The 24257-nt window shown below is 37.5% G+C and overlaps 1 protein-coding gene and 1 long non-coding RNA gene across 3 annotated transcripts in view; both read left to right on the top strand.

Annotated features, from left to right (window-relative positions):
- The first annotated feature begins 8178 nt into the window (after positions 1-8178).
- On the top strand, positions 8179-13612 carry LOC149918962 (uncharacterized). 2 transcript variants are annotated; one of them, XR_016464685.1, is made up of 3 exons: positions 8179-8314; positions 11978-12096; positions 13508-13612. It is a non-coding gene; the product is annotated as an uncharacterized LOC149918962 (long non-coding RNA). The 2 variants fall into 2 exon arrangements; XR_016464686.1 differs by having other exon boundaries at positions 11975-12096.
- A 4277-nt stretch (positions 13613-17889) lies between these two features.
- The window catches only part of RYR2 (ryanodine receptor 2), a 355102-nt gene continuing 348734 nt past the window's right edge, over positions 17890-24257 (top strand). The window contains exon 1 of the mRNA XM_090135386.1: positions 17890-18113. Within this exon, the coding sequence (XP_089991512.1) occupies positions 18066-18113 (48 nt within the window). The 5' untranslated portion in view covers positions 17890-18065. The remainder of the gene's footprint in view (positions 18114-24257) is intronic.

Below are 24257 nucleotides of genomic sequence, written 5' to 3'. Positions count from 1 at the left end.
TGTTATAAAAGTAGCCTGGTAAATACCTACGTTTGCGCAGAGCTGTAAGATCTGTGTTTCTTTACAGCTTCTTTAGTCTATTTTGAATCTTTTAATAGGCTGTGGTGTATGGAATGGAAAATTAAAGCTTTTGATTTATGTGCTGCTGCTTTGCCACTTTAAGCCGCAGTAAAATACTTACGAATGTTAGATGACAACTAATATTTAGTCATATTAGTAACCAAAGAGGTTGTATCAGGGAGTAAAGAGAATGGATAATTTATCTTTCTAATAGTTTCTATATGCTGGAAGAGACAGGATGGTTTTGTAGCAGAGAAATAAATAGAGAAGCATTCCCAGTCCCTCAAGCTGTAAGGATCAGATAAAGACCAAGCTGCTGCAAAACATGTTTAGGTGAACACTGCCAGCATGATGGGCACATTAAGAGTTAGTGTAAAAATAACAGACAAACCTATGTGCATGAAAAATCTTGGTGAAATGCACATCCCTTTCCCTAAACTTATTGTAAGGCCACATTTTTTTCCAAAAGTTTTAGCAAATGTTCTGTTTTTTTGATTGACTTCAGAAGAGAAAAGAAAAAGCAAGGCTTTTGTGGTTTTTAAGCTGAAAAAAGACTTAAAATCACCATCTGCTCTAATTTCTTCTATAGGCTATAGAATCTTCTCAGTTATTTCTGCATAATACCTTTACCTCCTCCTCGAGTTACATCTTTCTTAAAAAGTTATGTAGGCTGTAGGATTAAAATACGTCTTTAGTTGATGCATAATTTTTTTCTGGAATACAGAGAGTTAGGTAATACGATTTTCTGTTCTTGCAGATAGAGAAACAATTGAAATCTGCAGCTAAACATTTTCTCTTCCTGAATCTTGCAATTCATTTCTGCAATTTATTTTCTTTAAGTTGTTCTCTGAAAGTAAGGCAGGACCAGCAAATAACACCAGTGACTGCTCATTAACTTTCTCAGTCATCAAAACCCGTTCAGGGTCATTCTGAGACCACTGAATAATTAGATTTATAAAGATATTAGAAGGAAAAAAAGCAGACATAAGGAAAATTCATATTCACATTCTTAAATTAATTATTGAGAACTGATGTAATCAGGTTTATCTATAAGAATTTGCATTTGCAGTGACTTTCCACTGTGCAAGCATTCAGTAGTTGGGAAGGCACAGATGTGGTATAAAATCCAAGCAAATCTAGAGTTCATTCTTGGTGAGTATGTTTCATTAATTTTTTCTTTTAGTAAATAGTGAAGGCCAGGCATTTTTAAATACAAACTTGAGCACTATAGTACTGTATATTTAAACCAAATAACAGTATATGTGACACCAAGTCCTCACTTTGGCCACTTCTCCTTAGTAGAAAAAAATAATCCTGTAAAAATTACTAGAGTTTGTTTTTGTATGCCAGAATAGAATAAAGTTCTCATACTCTTTCAAATTTTTATTAGTCTCAAGAGATGCTATTATCAGGCTGTTTAGGAAAATTTGGATTTTAGAGACTTCCTTGCATTCCAGTAAGATGTTTCTGAGTTCAGTGGGTTTTTCTTCTTTTTTTGGTGGTGGTGGTTGTTGATTTTTTTTTTTTTTTTTTTAAATTCAAACAATGTCTGCGAACTTTGGCACCTCTCTTCAAATTAGATTTTTTAAATTGACCAAATGTCACTTTCTAAGCTGCTTGAAAAACAGAAAAATGGTTATGAAGGCTAACTAGAGGAATTGTACTCTGAAAGCTGGGTATATAGACACCTTCTCAATTTTAGAGAAATGTGGTTTTTGATTCAGTATATTATGAGTGACTACTAATAGTAAAATTATTCCAATGTGACTTTGAAACCATTAAACCAGTCCCTAAAAATATCTTATTAACTAAAAGCAATTCTTAGTATAAGCAAAGTACAACGATGGATTTTCCAGTATTCAGTAATGTGTATGGCTGACCACTAGAAAATAAAATTTAAGATGGAAAAAGATAATGATAGACTTTGCTAGTAAAATTTAAACTGGCATGATGATATTGAGTGGGAGAGCAAAGTAGGCCATCTGGAACAGTAACTGGCATAAAATACTAAACATTTTTAATCAAGAATTGCATTCAGGTATATGGAATTTCAAAGTGGCAGCCCTAAGAAGTATATTTTGAAAGTGGATCTCAAATGCTCTTATTAACTAAATAGAAGAACTGAGATATTGTGGGACTATTAAGAAAATCAAAAAGGTAATAAGCAGGACAGTCAACCAATTATTTATTCATCAAATAGTCTGCCCTTCAATTCCATCTCTTTCCAATTTAGAGATGAGGATGTGGTGTGGCATCTTGTGAAAGGCCTTGCAGAAATCCAGGTAGACTGCACCAGTTTTCTAAGTGATGCAGAATTTTGCTTTTTTACATGGCTTCAATTTTTTCACAAGTTCATGTGTTTGTGTAGATAGCACTGTTACACAGAATGTAGCTGCCGTCCGTGTTAAAGCATTTTAATAAAAATAACCTCAAGTCTCAGTAACATTAGCGTATTTATTGTGGTTCTTGCAAATGTATCTTTCCATTGTTGTATAATTGATGTGAAATAATGTATTTCTTTTAATTGAAGTTAAATGATCACATGCTAACATGAGAAAAAAGGATTGTACTTGAGACAAAGACAGAAGTAGTGCTAGAGCTGGACATGGCTTAGTATAGGTGGTTTCCAAGTCTGGATTTCTTCAAAACATCTAAGAAACCTTTTATCTTCTCTACAGTGGATTCTGGTTTCTGGTAATTACTCTGAGACAGTGGTTACAGAATAGTTTTCTGCCTGGAAGTTTCAGTTAGGGACCTTAGGTGCAGGATGAGAAATTAATAGTATCAGTATCTACATTGTTTAGAAAACAGGGTCAAGTTACACTCATATCACTGGCTGTCCTTAGCTTAACGCTGTTTCAAGATAGTGTTGAAAATTATGGACTAAAAATATCCACTCTAGCTGACAACTAAATGGAATCAGACCTATACAGCTGTTTTATGTAACACGGAAAGGGAAAGAGAAGCCAACAGACTCAGACCAAGAAGGAAACTTTCCACCAGTTAGCATAGCAGATTTGTATCTCATGAGTTTTATGTTTACTGCTACATGCATGAGTATCTGGAGAATATTATAAGTCAAGAGGCACATAAAAATATACAAACTTCCTGGTAAGTCTAAAAGAAATCTTATAACTCCTTACCTAATCAGAGCTAGGGGGGGGTCAGAGCACAGCTAAGAGCTGCAATTTGTTTGTAGTTTCTGCACGTGTGACAGGGCGAGGTAAGCTCAAATATCTTAAAATGCAGCTTAAAGAAAAGTGGGCTACCTATGAGGGTATTAAAGAAACAAAACATTTAGAGCAGAAACCATCATGCACGTCCTTGAGACACAAAAGTAGTAAGCACATGAATAATGAAACCCATTCTGCCAGCAAAACGTAGATTCAGATCTCAGGGATTCTTTGTCCACTGATACTGTCTAACCTTCTTCTATGCATTTTTCTTTTTCCTATTATATTTGTGTCTCTGTAGCACAGTTGTTCTTCACTGTTTTGATACGTGTTGTATGTAGGACCCAGTGTGTCAAATGGCACAGTATCACACTTTCCTGCTGTCAAATGTCCTTTGCTTCAAGGACATCTGAAGCATCAAGTTCCAGTGTTGCTTTTTTTAATGCAAATACTAGAAATGTGGGAGTTTGTTGGTGGCAAGGAACTTCCTCCTTGCTTGTTTGTTAAGCTGCTATGATTTTTCTCTTCTTTTTTTTTTTTTTTTCCTTCCAAATCTTATCAAATGAAGCTATTACTTAGTTAACTCATTAAAATATTTTGTTCCTTGCAGTGATTTTTTTTTTTTCTAGGATATCATCTTGAGTGAGCTGTGCTGTTTCTGGACACTTTGATGTTCTGGGTCTCATACTTATCTTCTAACTCTTCCAGGAGGCAGGGAGACAGGAGCTGATAAAAAGGCTACAATTTCTCAGCCCAAGTCCATGGCACACTCACTCTCTTAATTCAGTGCTATTTAAAAAATGTCAAATTTATTCAGAATAATTGCATGTGCAATTTTTCCAGCAGATAGTATTAACTGTCTCAAGTGAACTGAATGTTGCAGTTGTTAATCAACAGCTTATTACCCATCTTTGAGATGCTGGGATACTACGGTGTTGAGGGGAAATATTACATAAAAGGGATTGCTCAGAATTTGTACGGCAACACTCATAACACTCATATATCCAAACACTGCACGGGACAGCCTTCTAGGATGAGGCCTTATAGATTCTATAATACACAAAGCTTAGGTAGTTAAAAGATATTTTTCTTTTCTGGCAAATTAGGGAATGAGAGAAAGCAATGGTTCATATTCCAGGCTGTAGATACACTCTAGAAGCTGTAAGTTGAACAGTAAATCATAACCCGTAATGCAAACCTTTAGAAACAAATATATTTGTGTGGTTTTTTTATGCAAAACAGTAAAAAATGGAAAGCTTGTGATTCTTTCTGCACTCTAAGGAAAATTAAAGGTAGATTAAACTGAAAGTGGAAGAGATGCCAGTTGATTGGCCAAAATAAACAGTTTGCTCCACGTAAAATAATAATGATGGAAAGTATTGCTATCTTACCATGGGGAAGATATTTTTCACTGAGGCATCTCAGATTTCTACTGTATCAGAATTATGCCTGTGGATGTGTTTGATCTTGCTCCCATGGAATGAAGCTCTCTCTCCCCACTGGAAATGAATACAGACCTAGGGATTTGTACCTTCCAGACTTCCAGATATTCGCTGCTAGATTTGTGCTGATGGTTTCTTTCTCTAACCAGGAAAATAAATCCCTTTCTCCCTTTTTCTTTGGTTCTGGACTTTCCTTCATCTATGTCATTATTATGTTGTTAGATAAATGAGAGAGATGCAGTTTGAATTGCTTCTGAAAGGAAATTTTCATCTCCTCACACTTCCTCAGGTCTTGACTGGTAAGGAGACTGAGATGTTTGTTTTTCACTGTTCTTGAAAGTCTGAAGTGCTTTTTTTTTTTTTTTTTTTTTTTTTTGGAAAGGCAATAATACACTGCGATATTCCCTTGGGTCTCTTGACTCTTCTCTCCTGTGACAGTACAATGCCTGCACTAGAAGCCTGAAAGAGCCCTTAAGTGTATTTATGCAACAGGGTTAGTGTGGATGGCGATATCTTCACAGTCAGTATTACTTTCCCTTTACTGGACTTTTTCTCTGTAAACAAGACCTCTGTGTAAGCACTGCTACATAAACTTATTGCTGCTATGCTGCACTCTCCAGGAGGTATAAACCTGGTGAACACTGCTGGCCAGCCTGGTTCCCAGTGGACCAGTGCAGGGCTAATTGCTAAATTTCCCTGCAGATCAACTCGTTTCACCCCATAGACGTGACTCTGCTCCATCCCTGCAGGTAGCTGTGGCATTGTTTTTTTATTCTGTCATGCTTTTCTTTTCCTGAGCATGCACTGAATTTTGTTTCATTTTAGAAAATAGGCAGCAAGCACAGAAAGAGGTATTTTTTTTTTCTGCTAACATCACTGCAGATGCTAGTGTAGTCTTCCTGAAAAATCTACTTTGAGTGTATTTCACTAAATGTAGTGAAATAAGGCTTTTTCACAAGTATGTAGCTCCTGTGATTCACACTATGGTAAAAAGATGTGAGCTCATCTGTGTAAACAGATTTTAAAATGAAAATAAAAGTTTATTCAGTGAGGCCATCCAGTTGCTGGGCCATGGTCTGTGTACATCTGTTGATCCTTGTATATTTTGAATGTTGCATGGCAGTCAAAAGGTTGCAGACAAAAATTTTTGTTTCTCATTCTGCAAAAGTTACACTTTTGCAGCTTTATCATATCAAAAGCATTCAGAAGAGTAAGAGTTGGAGGAGCAGGCCCTCTGAATGAAAACAAAATTCTAATATGCATTCTGCCAAATCCTTGGTAATATCTTGAATAATGCATGCTTACAAGGAAAATTATTATCTTCATATTAAGACGAATTAACGCAGAATGAAATTAATAAAGCAAACTCATTTCAGCTTGATAACTAGTTTTAAAAATTTGCAAGATACATGATTAGTTTCTGTGTGATGAAGTAATACTCTGAAGGAAGTGTATGGATACAAATAAACCTCAACAAAATAGCGCAGAAACTGCAACTGTCAATAGCGTTGGATTGGGTAGAAATCTTTGCTATCTCTAAATTTAATCTTCAACATGTCAAGATCCAATACAATCAAGAATGAATCGAGGGTAAATCCTATTGGAATTTTAACTAGCAGCTTTTTTTTATACTACTGAGCAAATCTGATAGTCTAAGAAAACAGAAATATAGGAAATTATATGGTTGAAATGATATCTCTGCTTGTGTTGAAACATTTCCTCTAGTATGACTCCAATGATCTTCTTGCTTTTCCCTTGTTTGAATGGAACCAACCTTTTTCTTTCTAATAATGGAGAAGTGGAACGTATTAAATATTCCATTCCATGAAAACAAACTAAAACATGACTGTTGTTTCTAAAGTAATTCATAGGGAGTAAATACACCTTTTTTTCCTCTCTCTGCTGCCTCTTTGGGTCTACAGACACTGAAACTAAAGGAAAGCACAGGTGAGACTGATGGCTCACTCTCATCTGATCCTAACAGATGTCACTGAGAACAGAAAGAAGGGTATCATCATCCTTCTGAGTTAAACTAAATCCATGATATCAACTGGAATGTACATAATGCACAACAGCCAGTTTTCACCATCACCTCCTATCTCATGTTGATTTTCCTTCCTTCTCTCTTCCTTGAGGTCTTTTTCTGACCTCTGTGTGTCTGTGTTTTCTTAGGAGGTGTGACTTAACTGTTTAAGACTGTGGCATGTTTTGTTTCATTGCAGTGAACACATGACTAAAAGGGCAGCTAAAAGCAGTGTTGTAATCATCAGCTGCTGTTAGGAGTTCGCCAGGTTTTGGAGTGGTTGATAAGACCAAATACTGGGCCTGTCCTTCTTCACTTGCAAATATGAGCTGGGAGTATGAGAATAGCTTTTTCTTTTCATTTTCTGTACTTTCCTCCTTTCCCTGTGTTACTGCCCTCAGCTATTGCTCTCTTTCATACAAAGTTCAAGGACATTCGCTAATGAAAGCTCGCTCTAAGGACTGTAGGTTAAGATAATGGAAAATAAAAATATGTTCTGCTCAAAGTGCTTTATCTTTCCCATTTCTTTCTTATTGTTTAAGGAAAGATTCAAAGCATTTTAGTGATTCCACTGTGAAATCAAACTGACATTTTTAAACTTTAAATTTAGATGTTATGTACTGCTATGCTCAAATAGATGTTTTTGACTCACCTTTTCTTTACAAAGTGATACATTCCTCTCCCTGGTCAATTGACCAGCAAGAACAATTTCTCTGAATACTGGCAAATATTATATGAACTTGGAAAGGAGAAACGAAATAAGCTTATAAACATTTCCCAGCTCTAATCAGAGACCAAAATATTTTCCATCTGCAGGAAGATCCACTAATATGTATTTTCAAAACGGAGCAGACATAAAGCATGGCTTTGCTCTCCGCACCATTTGGTGCATGGGCCTAAGCATAGTACACAAATTGGAGAGATTCTGCTTTTAATTTGGTGAAAAATAAAGCTGTATTTCATGCCATATGTCATGAAACAAATAAGTGCTGCTCTGTGAATAAATCTAGCTTTTTGTGCCACTTGAAGTGGATCAAATAGTACTTCTCAGCTGCACTTCACTCACAATGGGCAGAGCTTATAGGAGCTGATTATGCAAGCACTGCAAGGGAAAATAAATGCATAGAAATATCACTGCAAATAGCTGCCTCCTTGAGATTCAGTATATATTTAGTTCCCGTGTTGTCTCTTTCTTTCACCAGTAGTGAAAGATAATGAGCTTCAAGGACTGTGGGAACCAACAATTGCAGCAGAACTAAGATATCATGCAAAAACAACATTAAAAGGACAACAGGAGATCATGCTTGATAGGAGAGGAAGTGCAGGACTAGGTTTGTGACTATTTGAATGGCAAAGCTTTATGTCAGGACTTATTAAAAGTTCTGCTTTGTGCTTCTTTTTGTTTGCTAAGAGTAATGTGTTATTTGAACGTTTTATCTAGCCCACAAACAATTTTTTTTTTTTTTTTTGGAGAATTTTGAAAGCAGACCTGAAGTGAAGGGGCTAATGTGCAGAGAAGTGGCATTGGTTTCCCTTGCAGCCAAGTAACACTGAAGTACAGCTGAAGAGCCCAACAACCATTGCTCATATAAGCTGGGCAGGGGAGCTTGAGCAGGGTAAGCAATAGCATTATTACTGCAGAGAATAGCTATCCTAGAGCTAATATTAGCTGATAAAGGCAAAAATTGTAGAACAGTTCACTTCCTCCGATTTCTACTGGTCTTGAATGTGAAATAAACATAGTGTGAGTAGACAAGATCTGCTCCGTGGCTCAAATGGGAGCTCATTTTCTTGGCCTGTAATAAAAGTACATTTCCATAAGAGGATCGAAGAAGTTTTGGTTCTTTCACTGTGAAAGTCTAGTTCAGTGAACAGTGCATTTAGTGCTGTCATAGTTGCACTGATAGTTTTATCTTTGCTTAATGTGTAATATACTTATCTTGTAGGATGGGTCAAGAATGTTAGCATTATGCTTTAGAATTAGTAGGCAGGGACTGCAATACACTAGCAAATTATATAATCTTGTTAGCGGGACAAGATTATACTCAATCAGGACAAATCTGAATGCCCTGCTGTTAATTGTTTGGGAGCTCGTTTTAAGTTTTCTGCAGCAGTCAACTAAAAGTCTACTAATATTTTCCTTAAAATATAAGATCTTTGTTCTCTGCTGCTTTGTAGTGAAATACTCTGGGTAATATAGGTGTAAAATATTATTGCACTGTTGTTAGAAAGCTTTACACCTACTTTTTGCTGGTATCAATAACTACACACACTAAGAGACAAGCATAGAATCAAGCCTTTAAAATAAAGTTCAATAAGCAGATTAGGCAAAATTGTCAGAGAAAGCTGAGCACCATAGCTACATGCCAGAAATCATGATGTATTGTTAAAAAAGCAAATGTTAATTGGACAATTAAAATCTCCATTTACAACATGCAAAAAAGCCTGAAGGTTCTGCTTTAAAGTAAAGCTGAGTGTTTCAACTGAAAACACGCCTGCCTTGAAATGAAATGTGGAAATTTTATAAACCTCTCATTTCTATGTTAGTGACTCTGCAGTGCAGTATCTCCTCCTTGTTGACGGATATGCTGGCCTGTTAGAAATGTCGAAGCTGGATGGTGCTCCATTCCTCCTGTGAGAACAGTTCTTCTATTTCAGATGGAGCCATCCTGCCCAAAGCTGTCTTTTTATGCTGTGGTTACTAAGCATTCTGGATTAGACTAATAAAATCTCCGCAGCTATGGAGATGACCTAGGCAGCCTTAAAGGAAAATGGTCTTAAAGTGTGATTCCCTAGGCTTTAATGAAGCAAAACCATTCAGCTCACAATTAATCACTGACAACGTTTCAATAGTTACTTCTTGATACAGCTTTTCTGTGATTTGCTCTATCATAAAGTATACAATCATTGTCATATAAGTAGTTAACAGACTGCACGACGTTTTATTACTGGAAAAAGAGCTGTGCACTAAAACGAGTGAAGAAAGAAGATAATGAAGTGTTAACATTGATTTTACAGTTTTTTTTGTTTCTTTTTTTCCTAGCAAAAGTAACGATGGGATTTAACTGATGCTCACTCACTGTTTTAACGAATATGAAATAGTCTCTGCCTCTGAACCAGGAAAGTGGGCGAACCTTAGTTAAAAATCTTGGGTAGTACAAGAAAAAAATAGTCCTGGTCTTTTCTGATCCCTTATTGATGCATACCTGCATGAGGAAAATGGATCAGAATATCCCAGTTGTTTTTTAAAGCTCCATATTCTGCGAATTGCAATGGAACTTTGATAATGACATCAATCTGAGCTAAGTAAATCAGAGCAGAATCCATTAACTGGGAGAGAGGGTTTAACAGGAAGAATAAGATCTGGAGGGAACTATTTATTACTCCAGAAAATTGTGAGTAAGTCTCTAAAATACTTAAGTAGATATATCTGACATCTTACCGGATAGTTAGTATTATCACTTAAGAAGTGCAAAATATCTTGATATGATGAACAATTAGTGTATTCTTGGACTTAACAACTATTGAATTATTAAGTCATAACTGAGATTAAAATAGAATCTTGTACAAGATTTTTAATAACAGCATGTATTCCTACTAACAAAGATTTTGAATCAGATAGTCAACCACAATCAATTATTTGTGATGAAAGGAGGGGAGAACTAGATGGTTTGCAGTAGATCATTGCTTGCTGCAGAAAGTGACCAGAAACTGGTCTTTTTGGATTTTAGGTCCAGTTTAGCATAGCAAACTATACGTGTCTTTAAAATAACAACAGAAAATCCTATGTGCTTGTCATGGACAGTACTTATTTTCTGAGTCCAGAGTATTATGCTCTCTAGATTTTGATTCAGATGTGTCCAGTTTTTCTCCTAATTTAATTCAGTAAGCAATCACTTTCCAGTTTCTAGATATGAGGTGTTTTATGTGCCTAAACACTATCAAATAGTGTTATTCTGCTCTTCGTATCTGTTGTATCCACTGAGATAAATAGGAGACAATACTTTTGGAGTGGCCTACATATATTAACTATTATTTTTAAATAAACATTTATTAGTCTTTTACCAATTTGTTAATGAATATGTATTTTTAAAAATTGTATAAGTGAAAAGAAAAATTGGATGTTGGCTACTTACTATATAGCACTCTCCAGATACCGTACCTACAACAATTAAGTGCTTGTTGTGACTGGAATGTAAGCACAGTGGTTTTGGTTCTTTGCCTCTTTCACTTCTTAATGACTACAGAGTCTAATCTTGAATTAAGAGCTAAGCATTCTTTTTCCTCTGCATTACTGCAGCAGTGTTTAGATTTGTGGCTTTTAATGTCCAATAAATAAATAAATAAATAAAAATTATAGCCCATGAATTCCCTTCCAGGTAGAGTAGCTCATGCAGGGGACATTAGAATGACTTCAAGGAATTCTGCAGTGGATTCTGGAATCAAATCATCAAAATTTAAAGGAAAACAAATGCAGTACCCTATAAGATTATCATATATTTAAGAAACAAATAATTAACTGTGAAATCTGTGAGCCTCTGTTTTTGTTGGTCAGTAAAATAACAGTGGAAAAAAATATTAGGACAGATTTTTCCTGTGAGTAATTAGGGAACATCTATGTTTTTTTTTTTTTCCCTCCAGTTATCTGCACTGGCATACAAACAGGTCTATTTATGCTTACAGATGGTATTTAACGGTCACCCTATTTTGCTACCCTGTGAAGAAGTAGAAACAATACCCTGTCACTTACATGACACCATAAACATCATAAATATTCTAAGATAAATGCCAAGTGTGTATATCTCAAAATTATGGCCTGATTTTTATTTTTTTTTTTTAACACTTATGAATAACAAATGCATCAGTTGGCTGGTTTGCACATTAATTTTTTCACTCAGACAAGCTAAATTAATCTTTTGATTACAATAAACAGTTTGCCTAGGAACAATTGTAATCCTGCACTTTTGTTGTCATAGTCACAGTTCAAATGAGATATTTGCATTATCTGTAGTTGTGGATCCAAGTTTTAAGTTTCAATTCCTGGTAGTGTTTTGTGTCTTACAGTGTGGCAATATTCAAGTTTTGGTATTTGTTATTATACACTTGAAGATCTGTACTAAAAATGACAGATGAAAGGTAAAAAGATATATATGATGCTGGTCTAATGACATTCTAGTTCCCACATTTAATATAACAACTGAAAATACTTTAAAGTTTCCTCCTTCCCTTTATCCACTTTCTCTCTTTTCTAGACTTTTTTTTTTTTTTCTTCCTAGCAGCTTCCCAGCTTCTCCTGCTAACATTGGTGCCTCTCATAACATCTATGAGAAAAATACATTCCAATTGCTGGCATCAAGGATATCAAATTGGAAAATGGTCACTCCAACTGAATTTTATGGTAATTACCAATTTCTTTTATCACTAATTCATAATCACTTAAAATAAGTTAAATATTTATCTATGCAATTAATATTATTTTCATTTTCTCTGAAGACATGACAATTATTGGTTACTCCTACAGACTTGCCCATAAGTTCCACTTTTGGTATCTGATTAATACCTGTAATATGGAGTTGATTTTCCCTTAGCAGAATTTCCACACTGTTCCCAGTGATAAGTACATACAGTTGTCCCAGCACCCATGGAAATACTTATCTATATCTCCTCAGAGCAAAATGTGAGCCTGCTGTATTGCTGAAACTTCATTTCTTAAAAACAAGCAAACAAAAATGTCATCTGAAACAAGATTCCTTTGAGACTGAATAATATCTTAATCATTTGAGTTCATCAAGGTTCCTGGATATTAATCATAATAATAAGGGGTTTCCCCTTATTATACTTTGTTCTAGGTTGTTATTTAGGTTCCTGGTTGTGAACTCATTCAGAACAAATCAGGAATTCTGAGTATTGAGATGCTTACTTGAAAACACCTTAAAACATCTTGAAAACACCTTGAAACATCTTGAAAACATTACTACAACTCTTTGCAACTGTGTTGATTTTTGAGAGACTGACATATGAATGATGTCAATTATTAGTTTTTTTTTTTAAAAAAAGTACCTTCTGATTGCTATTTAATTGGCTAAGTAGTGATGGAAATCTAATTTCAAGAATGCCAGCAGAAGAGAGCACCAATACATCTCAATTAGTCAGTAAAAACTTGAGAATTGGGTTGGAAGGGACCTCAAAGATGATGAATCTCCAATCCCTGCCACATGCAGGGCCACCAACCTCCACATTTAATACTAGACCAGGCTGCCCACGGCCCTATCCAGTCTGGCCTTGAACACCTCCAGGGACGGGGCATCCACAACCTCCCTGGGCAGCCTGTTCCAGCACCTCACCACTCTCGTAGCAAAGAACTTACCCCTGACATCCAACCCAAATCTCCCCTCCCTCAACTTAAAACCATTTCCCTTGTCCTGCAGTTATCTACCCTTTCAAAGAGTTGATTGCCCTCCTGTGTGTAGGCTCCCTTTAGGTACTGAAAGGCTGCAATGAGGTCACCCCGCAGCCTTCTTTTCTCCATGCTGAACAAGCCCAGCTCCCTCAGCCTGTCTTTGTAGTGGAGGTGCTCCAGCCCTTTGTGGCTCTCCTCTGGACCCTCTCCAACAGCTCCTTGTCTTTCTTGTACTGGGAGCTCCAGACCTGGACACAGTACTCCAGATGGGGCCTTGCAAGAACAAAGTTGATGGGGACAATCACCTCCCTGTCCCTGCTGGCCACCCCTCTTCTGATGGAATGCCTCCAAACAAACCAGAGGAAGAAACTAAAAAAAAAAAATCTTCTTGTTTTGTTCCTCCCAACAGCTTCCAGTGCATTGATCAGAAAGTACATCAGAAGCTTGAAAAAGTAATAAAGGCTCTAAGGAGACAAGAGCATGAAAAGCCAAGCAAATTATAATTCTCCGAGACCTGAAAAAGAAGATTCATATTTCCTCCTTCATGTTACTAATTTCACACACCATAATGAAAAAAGAGACTAAAAGCTTTGAGCTTTGCCAAAATGGATGCTTCAGATAGTGATAATTTCATAGTATAGGGGGAGAAGTATAAATTTTTAGGCTTGGCCACTGCCACGTTCAATCCACATGGCAGTTCAGAATGAGCTCACGATGTTCAGCTGACAACAGAAGAAAAAGTAACAGAGAATGTCTCAGAAAATGGCTATTTATGTCCAAATAAAAAATGCAACTTTTTGGAAAGACTTTCCTATAATTAAACAGGACCTTAATTTTGGGCTTGCTTTTTGGCTTAAAACTGAAGCTTTTCCTCTTTTATGAGAACTTCACTGTCATTGTATTCTTACGTGAACATTTGTTTGTACAAGTGATATATGCTGAGTACAGAACATACACTTAACCACAGACATGTAGTTTATATTGTATTTTATAGGTTCAGGAGCACTACTAAGGAAAAATGCATCATATTTTTGAACTCTGGGGAGATAGTGATTGGCATATAAATGTGTGCTCTTTGTTATAATTATACCTTAACCTTCCTTAACCTCTGTTAATTTGCAATGGGCATTTAAAATTCAGTACACAATCAAGTTTACTCATTTTGTTCATATTTTCTTGTCACAGCTGGGATCTCAATTGGCATTGATTTTGCAATACTTCTATTTCATTCACTTCAGTGGTATTCATGAGATAGAAGGTGATGAAATCATTTTAGTTTTATACCACGTGGAATGATATGCTTTCAGACTAGACTGATATCTGACTAATGGTGACTTCAAAGTGTGACATGCTGTAACAAACAACATGAGGAGGAAGGACAGTATCTGCCCCATGTCATTCCTACTGGCATTGTCTTATTCTGCGCTTCTAGGAAGACAAAGTTAGCATGGTAATACACTCTGGAACAGGTGGAAAACCAGAGGAATTCCCAACTGATGTTACTGAACACTCACTGTTTACATTACTTTTATAATGGGCAGCAGACATCATCTATTTTACATAATTACTATTTTGGATGGGTAGGCACAAACATATTTCTGCATCTTTTCCTAACACTGTATTAAGTTTCCTAATTCAGATGAATAAAAATTATGAGATGGAAGTGCTAAAATGTGCATAATAGTGGCAATGTGTTTTCATTTATGTCCATACCCTTTTGCAGTATCTCAGATACACTGTTGCACTGGTGCTGTATCACTCCAAGGAACCCATTTTCAGTAAAGATTGGTACAAGGGTACTATGTATTGTCACAGTGTTGCTTCCTCAATAAACAAAGACTGTAGGAACAAGAAACTCTTGCTGTCCAAAAGCAAAATGAACAATGTAAATGATGTGTCAGCATGACAGTTACAAATGTGTATTGTGATGGGCAGACTTGAATAGAACTGTAAAAGAAACATGACAAAGACAAGACAACAAAAGAAGACTACATGGAGAGCAGCAAGACACAGGGAAATTATGGACTGAAAATTGGAAAGGCTATTTCTATACTGGAGGAAAAAAGAGCAGACTTACTATGTGTGTTATAGGAGAACTGGTTAGCCAACTAAATGTACATGAGAGTTGGAAGAAATGGCAATTTTCCTGCTAGATTTTCTCCCTCTTTCTTATCTTCAGAGGCTTTGTCTTCAAACTAGCAGAATTCTCTTGGTAGGAGTAGAAGCTGTCTTTTTTCTGTGAGCATTTTTCTGTGGAAAGCTCGGCCGTGAGTAGGTGCTAACAAAAATCTTCAGACTTGTGAAAAACAATGAGTGTAATCTAATGTAATGTAGATTGAAATTGAGCAAGTGAGAGTTGGGAACACAAAGTCATCTGCCATAGGGATGATTGGCATCTTGAAATTTGGGAGTAGCAGTCCTGTAGCAAACTGCCCTTTACTTTCACGTCTACTCCAAAAATGCATTTCCACCAAATTTCACTTGTAAATATCAGCTACGGGAGATATTATCTGGTCTAGAGGGAGGTGTCCCTGCCTATAGCAGGGGGGTTGGTACTATATTTTAAAGGTTCCTTCCAACACAAACCATTCTATGATTCTATATCTGTTATTTTATTCTTCCTAGCAGTTAATCTAAGCAACAATTTTGTGAACTATGCATAAACTCCCAATATGATAGATATTCAAAAAAGAATAAGTTGATTTAAATTATTTAACACAATTGATTCAACACAGCTACTGATTAGAGTCTTACACAATTAAACACAGCTACTGATTACAACCTCACACTAGATAACGTGCATTCCCTTTAAAACACATCAATCCAATCACCTGAATGTTTTAAGAACACTTCTCATCTTTCCACATGGGTAGAGTAAGGCCTCTTGTTTTGAGTGGAAAGAGACACATACGTTGTAGCTGATTGCTGTGGTAATATAGAGAAAGTCCATGGCTAAATAATCTAGTTTTGGCCTTGCACTGATTTTGTATTTTATGCATACTCTGTATTTATTAAGCCATATGTACATGTATGCATTAAAAAGTATGTGTGTGTTGTATGTGCACACGTAAATAATAGTTCCTCATGAATAATGTAATGAGATCTCCTTCCAACTATATTTGGTCTTTTTCACCAAAAAGCCATTAGACTAATCTTTTATTTTTACTACTTTTTGCTTTGTTTCTTATGCAAATTATGTAGCCACATGTGGCATCTCTGTTATCACATAATATCCTTCAACTAACCGGGAAGGTCCAACAAATTTGACAGCATGAGAATTTTCAGCTGGAGTTTGCATCTTGCTAAACAAGGAGCAGCCTAATTATGAGCTCTAAATCTGTAGGCAACCAGGTATCACCAGTTCCCGGAACAAATTTCATTATGTCATAATGTTGTACTGAAAACTGTACAAACTGTTTCAGTCAATGATGTCATAGTGAACTATTTATAGTTTTTTCTTTTCTTTCTTTTTTTTTTTCTTTCTTTAATATGTCCTTGCCTTACATGCAGCAAGTCAAGCAGGCATCTCATCTACCACTCACCTTCAGACCAATATGGAAAGTATCCTCCTTGCTCTAAGACTGAAACAAGAACTGGATCCTGTAAAATGATGTGAACTGACCTTTACATTCATATGAAAAAAAAAAAAAACAAAAAAAAAAAAACCAAAACATTTGCAAATTGTTGTCTGAAACTGACTTATTCTGTAAGTGGGATAAAGTGCAAACAGAAGTGTTATTTGTTCGGTGCATCTTCTTGAAACACGGTTCAGACTCATGGTTTCAAGATTCAGACTCAAGACTTTTCTCTTAGCAGGAGTCTTTTTTTCAAGAAACATTTTCCAACCTTTATTGCTTGGAGGAAGGGATAATTAAGAGGTTTGAGTATTGTGATGATATGAAATTTCAAGTCAAGTATTTTCTTGACTATTTTATCATACGTAGAAAAAAATATTTTCCATCAGGGACAAGTTTGAGAGGTAAAAATCTCTTGGAGTCGATGAAAACAGAAAATTATAAAGGAACTGATTAAGCTATCAACCCTGGAGTTCATCTTTAGAACCTTTGATTCAGTTCTACAGGCCTTGTGGATCATGGCTGCATTTGCAGTTTCCAATCTGTCAGAAGAACTGTTTATCCACAGCTGCCAAGATCTGGACAGAAATTTTAGTATTTCATTTTCACAATGCCTTAAAAGAGTGTGAAGTTAAAGACAGCGAGTATGGCTTCTAAGGAACCTTCTAGGTTACCATCATGCTTCTGTTTAACAAAATTATTTTGATTTCATTACGTTTACTGATTACGGTTCTTCATTTTACTATTTTCTAAGCTTCTCCCTTTCCCTCACCTCATGACCATTGCACCACATGAGCAAAGTTTCTCTGCCGTGTATTTACTCCAGAGTGCTACCTATGCTGGAAGTCTTGCAGTTCTCACGGGCTGCCAAACTCCTCTCTCTATTGAAGGCCTGGTTTCCACACCAACGGGAATCAAGCGTGGACCTCGCAAACGCTCAGTAGAGATGAGCACACATTTACGCTGGTGACCCTCTGCTGCACCCATGGCAGCACGCGCTAGCCGCCCTTCGACTAACGGCAATTCTGCAGCCCGTCGTTGGCCGTGCGTTCACCACACCCGCACGTTCAGAAGCCGACGCCCGGCGAAGCCGCGCCGTGCACGCGTAGCTCCGCGGAGCAGCCGGCAAGGGGCGCTGTGCGGCGGGCTCGGCGCGCGGAGGGAGCGGGCTGCGGATCACCTGCAGCAGCGGGGGGGCCGGGAGCTCCGCCCCCCTTCCCGCGGTTAATCGCATCCTCCTCCGCCCGTAGCAGGCACTGGCGGCGCGGCGGGCAGAGCTGTCCACCTGCGGCAGGCGCGCGGGCATCCGCAGCCCGCTTGCTCCCAGCCGCAGAGCTGCGCGGCCGTGAGCAGCGTCCGGGAGAAGGAGAGAGAGAGAGAGGAGGGGGAGCCATGGCCGAGGGGGGCGAGGGCGAGGACGAGATCCAGTTCTTGAGAACTGTAAGTACCGCGCCGGCTTGGGGCAGGGGCTCGCGGTGGGGATGGCGGCTCGGGGCGATGCCCTGAGGAAGGTTCAAGGGGGGGAGCCGCGTGCACGAGCTGGTAGGCAAGGGAGCAACGCGGGGAGCCCCGCCGGGGCTTTGCTATCCGCTGAGTAGCCCTTGCCCCCGGACCGCGGGCGTGGGGGGGCGAGTAACCGCTGGCTTCGCTTAACGGGGCTGGGAGGGGAGGGTGGCGGTGCGGAGGCGGCGGTGCGGGGGCAAGCGGGAGGGGGAGGCGCGTGCTGGGCGCCCCCGCCGCCTCCGCGAGTATCTGAGCTCGGCTTCTGCCCGCCGCTGTGCTCGCGTACTGCGGATACTCAGCAGGCTGCGCTCCCGGCTTAGGGGGCTGAGACCGCGCTCCTTTTGCAACAGCAGAATCGAACAAATCGCCTCTCTAGGTGCTCGCTAACTTGCAGGCGTTCTTCTCGCTGAGCACGGACTAACACAGCTCTTCTTGGTGTGAGCACCCTCAGCCCAAAGCACGTAAAGGCGCTGGAGCATTTCTTCTCTGAGTATAGTTAATTTGTACGGAGCGCTGCGCTTCTTGCTTTTCTGGATTATTTTACTCCGTGCGATTCTTTGTTTACCTTCTGGGCCATCTCCCAAGTGCTCTTTGTAGCTGCAATCCTAGTAAGTTTTGGAGATGAGTATACTTGAATGGTGCAGCATATAAACCTAGTCACAGTTCTAGGAAAAATTGCTGAGATATCCGTTAGGTAGAGAAAGAGATGCTGAAATGGTGTGGTAAGGCTTATTTTCCTTGTTTTTTTTTTTTTTTTTATGTGCAGTCCGATGTAAAAAATGAAAAAATGTTAATGGCTAATATGCAGCAACAAAATGTATTTAAAAAGGATGGAAAAGAAAATTGCACAGCCTGTGCAAAGCACTTTACATGCCATTTGCAGCATTATGGATCTTAGATCTCAATCTTCTTGTGCTTTTTTTTTTCTTTTTTTTTTTTTTCAACCAGAAGCTGGAAAGTAATAGACATACATCCTGTTATAATAACACTTATTATTATTTTATTTTTTTGTTTTGATTTCTCGGAAACTGTAGTTATACAGGGAGGAATAAGGCTGTTATGCAACACTAGCATGAAAACTGTCAACTTTCTTTCTTCTTGGCATTATTCAATTCCTATTGTAGTGTTGTGTAACACCTGAAGGCAAACCAGAAGATACTTTGTTGATAGAAAATGTGTCAAATCAATGTATAAGTTTTTATTGTTTGTCCTCTTCCTGGAAAATGCTTTTGAAATACTCGTGCCGTCGCAGACAGGCTTACTGCAGTTCTGTTTGTTAGGCTTAGCTCATGAAACGCTGTTATCTGAATACTTAATAGGGAAAGCGAAGCTGTGGACATGATAATGCTGCCGTGCACATATAGAGTAGTGCTGAACTACAGCACCTGACAGCAGCAGCATGTTACGTAAAACAGCACTCCTGATAATGTGCATCAGGCTTAATAGAATTCTGGCCAACGCAGCCTTAGACCATGCTTAAAAAATCTGTAGAATGTTGTACTGGTGGAAAATGACCTTGAATGTGATAAACTGAGGCATGAGGGAATTCATGTAGTGAAGTAATGGAAGACCTGAGAAATAGCCTTTTCATGTAAAGTTTTTGAACCTCTAATCTGTAGTTATATGCAAGTAATAACTTCTCTTTTCCTTGTGCTCTGTGGAAGTTATGATCACAGCTTGGAAAAGTCAATTGTTTTAAGATATAATCTCAGTGTTTCAATTCTTCTGCCCTTAAAGTTTGGCTTAGTACTCTCTAGAGCTGTTGGATACATGGCTTTCTGAATGACATTGATAGAAAGCACTGCAAATCAAATGTTACCTGAGAGTTGCCTCAGTTTCTCCTTCTGGTTGTTTATTTTTGAAAAAGTAATTGGGGACAGATGGATTCATGAATGGCTTGGTAGTTAAAATAGAAGATATCAAAGAACATCTCATACCAGCAAAAATGCTTTCTGTGTGATGAATACCTAAATCATGACATCTGTAGACCTGTTACATATAAACAGTGTTCTTTGAATTTTCTTCTTTTGATACGTCAGAATAAACTCTATGAAAATGTAGGTTCTCTTTCTGACACTTCAAAATCTGTAATATCTTTAATTTTCTCTCGAATTTAAGTAGAATTTGTCATTTGTAATATTTCAAGAGAAATGTGAGACTTCCTTCAATAAAAAGATTCCTTTCATTGTAGCTAGCTATTAAACAGAATTTGTATTTGTCATCTATGTGTTGATGTATATTTATGTGTGTATATACATAGGCAAAGCAGGAATGTGTGAAAACCTAATGATTCCTCTTCTTTTGGTTCTCTTATCTTACTTTTTTTAATGAGGTGGCATCATGCATTTCCTCCTACGAATTTGCTGCTAGGGTGCTTTATGTTTCTCTTCAGAAAAGACTGAGGTTTGAATGTCACTTCTGGAAAGTGAATGTAACTTGTTAATGCTCTGGACTTCTGGAAGCATCAGTCCTTACACTGGTTGAGACAACTTCAGATAGACTGGAATTCAGCTCTCCTTAAGGAAGTCTTGTATAGTCATGTGAATGACATGCTTCTCCACTGACAGCAGTCTCTTTCATATGCTGAATGTTGTGTGGAGGTAGCTTTATGTTATATACATCACCTTTAGGGCTTGGACATGTGTTAGTGTCTTCCTTTACTGAAGGCATATGTGCTATGTGAGGGGAGTGAAAAGGAGCAAGTGTAGCCATCCCCCACATTAGTATGACTTTCCCGTGCAGGATTTTAAATCTTTTTTGATATTAGGAAGTAGAAAGATATGTCCACAATCAATTTTAATTGTTTAGTGTTCAAGAATGTAAACAATTTGTAATTAACAGGGAAGCAACTTGCTTGTTTTCTTTCTTCACTTGCCTAAAGTTAAAATTACTCAGAGTTCCATGAAAGAACATAATGTGCTTTTGCCAAGTGCAAAGGCTCTTTCCATAACATGTACGTGCAAGGAATGTGTGGTGTGTGGGTGTTTTTTTTTTTTTTTTTTTGTGTGTGTGTGTGTGTGTGTGTGTGTGCAGAACCCCCATAAAGGAAGGCCTTTGAAGGGGGAATATAAAGCTATAAAGCCAAGGATGGAATTAAACCAGTTGCATTGTTTCGACATAACACTGCCTGGGAGTATCTTGTACATCGGTTAAAGGTGTCCTGAGTTTTGGAAGCTATTCTGTACCTAGGAGTGATGAGAAATGTTGTAATGTAGCTATTACGGCTTCTGATATTCCTGATGGCAGCATGTATGGTTTTCTGGAGCTGTGGAATTTCTTCCATTAAAGACAAGTGTCTTTCTTGGTGTTCGTGGTAGAGGATATCATCAAGGCACATTGAAGTGAGGCTGTTAGGGTTACAGTCTTTTTCACAATCACTATTGGAATACTGATGTTCTCCCTTGTGCTCTGTGCTGCTGCTTTCTTTTCTTTTTTTTCCCCTCAACCGTCATTTGTTTAATAGTTTCTCTTGAGTGTATTTTGTACTGCCTTATCTTCCATATGGACTTAATTGTTTTGAGTGTGACTGTCAGAGGGAAGTGTAAAGGTACTTTTCAACACTGGAAGTGTACTTTTAAATTAAGTTAAACGTTATTTAGGTTTGATGTGGAAAAGATTTTATTAACTTAGTGCTGGGATGTAATACTTCAGATAATAAAAGAATAGAGGTCATGGCAGAGAATTTCTCTTCACTCAGAACTGAATAATGTGACTTAAATGTGATTGCATTTGAAAAACAGGAGTTCCTTGACTCCAGAATCACTTCTGTTGTAAATGTTCTTTGTTATAAACAACATTTAAACAAGGAACGTCACTCCAAATCTGATTAAAAAATCATATGCTTAGCCCATCACAAATGAAGATACTGTGGAACTACAGAACAAAGAAGGATCCTGGGCAAAGAAGATGTTAAAATTATTGTAAAATAATAAATAAGAATTGTTGTTTTGTACATCAGAAATGGATTTTCCTCCTTTTCCTTTTTTCTTTCCTTGGTGTTTTTCATACACTGCTCATCTTTAAAGGATTTTATCATAATATATTAGGTTCTGGTGGCTGCAGTCATCGAATATACAAATGCAGCTGACAGCATAGACTAAAGAGAATGCTGAAAACAACCTTGGATGTTAGGAACAATTTTAGAAGGAGATAACACTAAAAAACACGTTGGCTACCCTGTGTTTATATTAAGAAGCCATCCCTGTAACTATCAGTACGTGACTTGCAAGGATTCACCAGGGACTGGCACAAGAGACCACGGTTTAACAGCTCATGTGAGGAATGGCGTGCCTGCGATTGCAGCATCTGTACCTTCCTCTCTGAGGCACTGCACTGCAGTATGGATACTGAATATGATCTCAATTTCTATTTTGGAATTGAGCTGGACACACAGTAGTGAATGTGTTTTAGCTAGGATATCTACTTCATTTTTTACTTGGGAATTGTGTGAATGTTTTACATCCAAATATTCTAATGCCAAAACTGTTAGGCAAACATTTTATACCTCCGTTAGGATAACATAACTGGATGAAATCAGTTGTTCTGCCTGCATGCTGTCTTGTCCAGTGTTCTGCATCTGAAGATCACCTGTATCAGATATGTGAGAAAGAGGTTAAAGAAGCTTTGTGGTGAGCAGTTGGCCCACCAGAGAGAGAAGTTTTGTGCTGTCTTGTGAATTGATTGACTTGTGTATTTTGATGCACAGAGATGCACTTATTTTCGGTGTTTGAAGATGCATTGATAATGCTGCTCCTTAGGGTTTTGAAGGTCTGAGAGAAAAGGTATTCCAGGAACTTAAGCTGGAAAGGCTGTGAAGACAGAATTCCAGTATGATCACTGATTAACTTCTGACTGTAGATTTAATGCATCTCAAGATCTATATCTGTCTTTGACTTTTTTATTTTAGTGCTATAGGTATATTTTTTTTTAAAGGTGGTTTTCCTTCATATTTGTATGGGAAGTGCACAGGGTGATTCTAATTAAGAAATTTGAAGAAATATGTAGGAAAGAAGGCTGCATCTAGAAAGTACATGAATTAAATTGAAAATCAGATATCTTTTCCTACTGCTTTTCTTTAAACTTAGGGATGCTTTGCATTAAAACAGTGTTGTTTTTTCTCTAAACTCTACACAAACATTTTCTTCCAGTTTAGTAAATTGGAACGTATAAAAATTAAACTTGGCTATATATAGACAGCAAGAGAAGTTAAAAACTGTGCATATGTAGGCACTGAGTTTTCCTGTACTTTCTAATTAAGATCTTAGCGACATAAATTTGTTCAGTATTATTTGATGACACAATTTAAATGGGTTAATGAAAGAAGTTTTAATTTTTCGTAGCGTGATGTGATTCCAATTGTGATTGATTAAGATTAAGGAGGTCAGCATTATTCTTTCCATAGTGTCTAAGTATTTTTTTTTTTTTTGTATTAATCCATGTCCAAAATGAGTTGTCTTTCCAGTTATTAGCAAATCATTACTTGGAAATGCTATAAAGAAGTCTTACGGAGTGCTCTGCTTAGTAGTATATATGTATGTTTGCTGCCATATGTTTGTTATTTGCTTTAAAAAAAAAAATTGGCCAAAAGAACAAAATATTCTTATAGCACTAGTTTTTTTTTTTGTTATGTTTTTTTTTGAAACATAAACCAAAGAAAAATGTTACTTTTTGTTGATTTGCAATGGATCTCACAGTTGCCATGGTTTAATGAAGTGTTCCAGGTCTCACAACTCAGATCCCACTGAAGGCAGAACTGTTGACTTCAGTAAAACCAGGTTTTCATCTCCAGACCTGGACTGTAGGGAGACTGGCTAGAAGTGTGTGTGTGTGTGTGTGTGTGTGTGTGTGTGTGTGTGTGTGTTAGCTGTTACAATGTAAATGCAAATTTGCTTCTGAAAATTATGAAACTCTGGAAAAATTCAGTCTTTAGTTGGAATTGCTCCTAGCTATGACATTGTTAGGAGATTTTCTTTGTAGCTTATCTGATGAATCTTTTAGTTCAGCACATCTGGGAAATAAAGCTCCGTGAATATTTGGAGACGACTGTCTTTCATGATACTAAAGAGAATAAAATTACTGCAG

Source organism: Phasianus colchicus, chromosome 2 (genome assembly GCF_987193195.1).
Source record: "Phasianus colchicus chromosome 2, bPhaCol1.hap1.1, whole genome shotgun sequence".
Classification (NCBI taxonomy): domain Eukaryota; kingdom Metazoa; phylum Chordata; class Aves; order Galliformes; family Phasianidae; genus Phasianus; species Phasianus colchicus.
The sequence above is the reverse complement of the archived record's forward strand: the minus strand, read 5'-3'. Positions and strand labels throughout refer to the sequence as shown.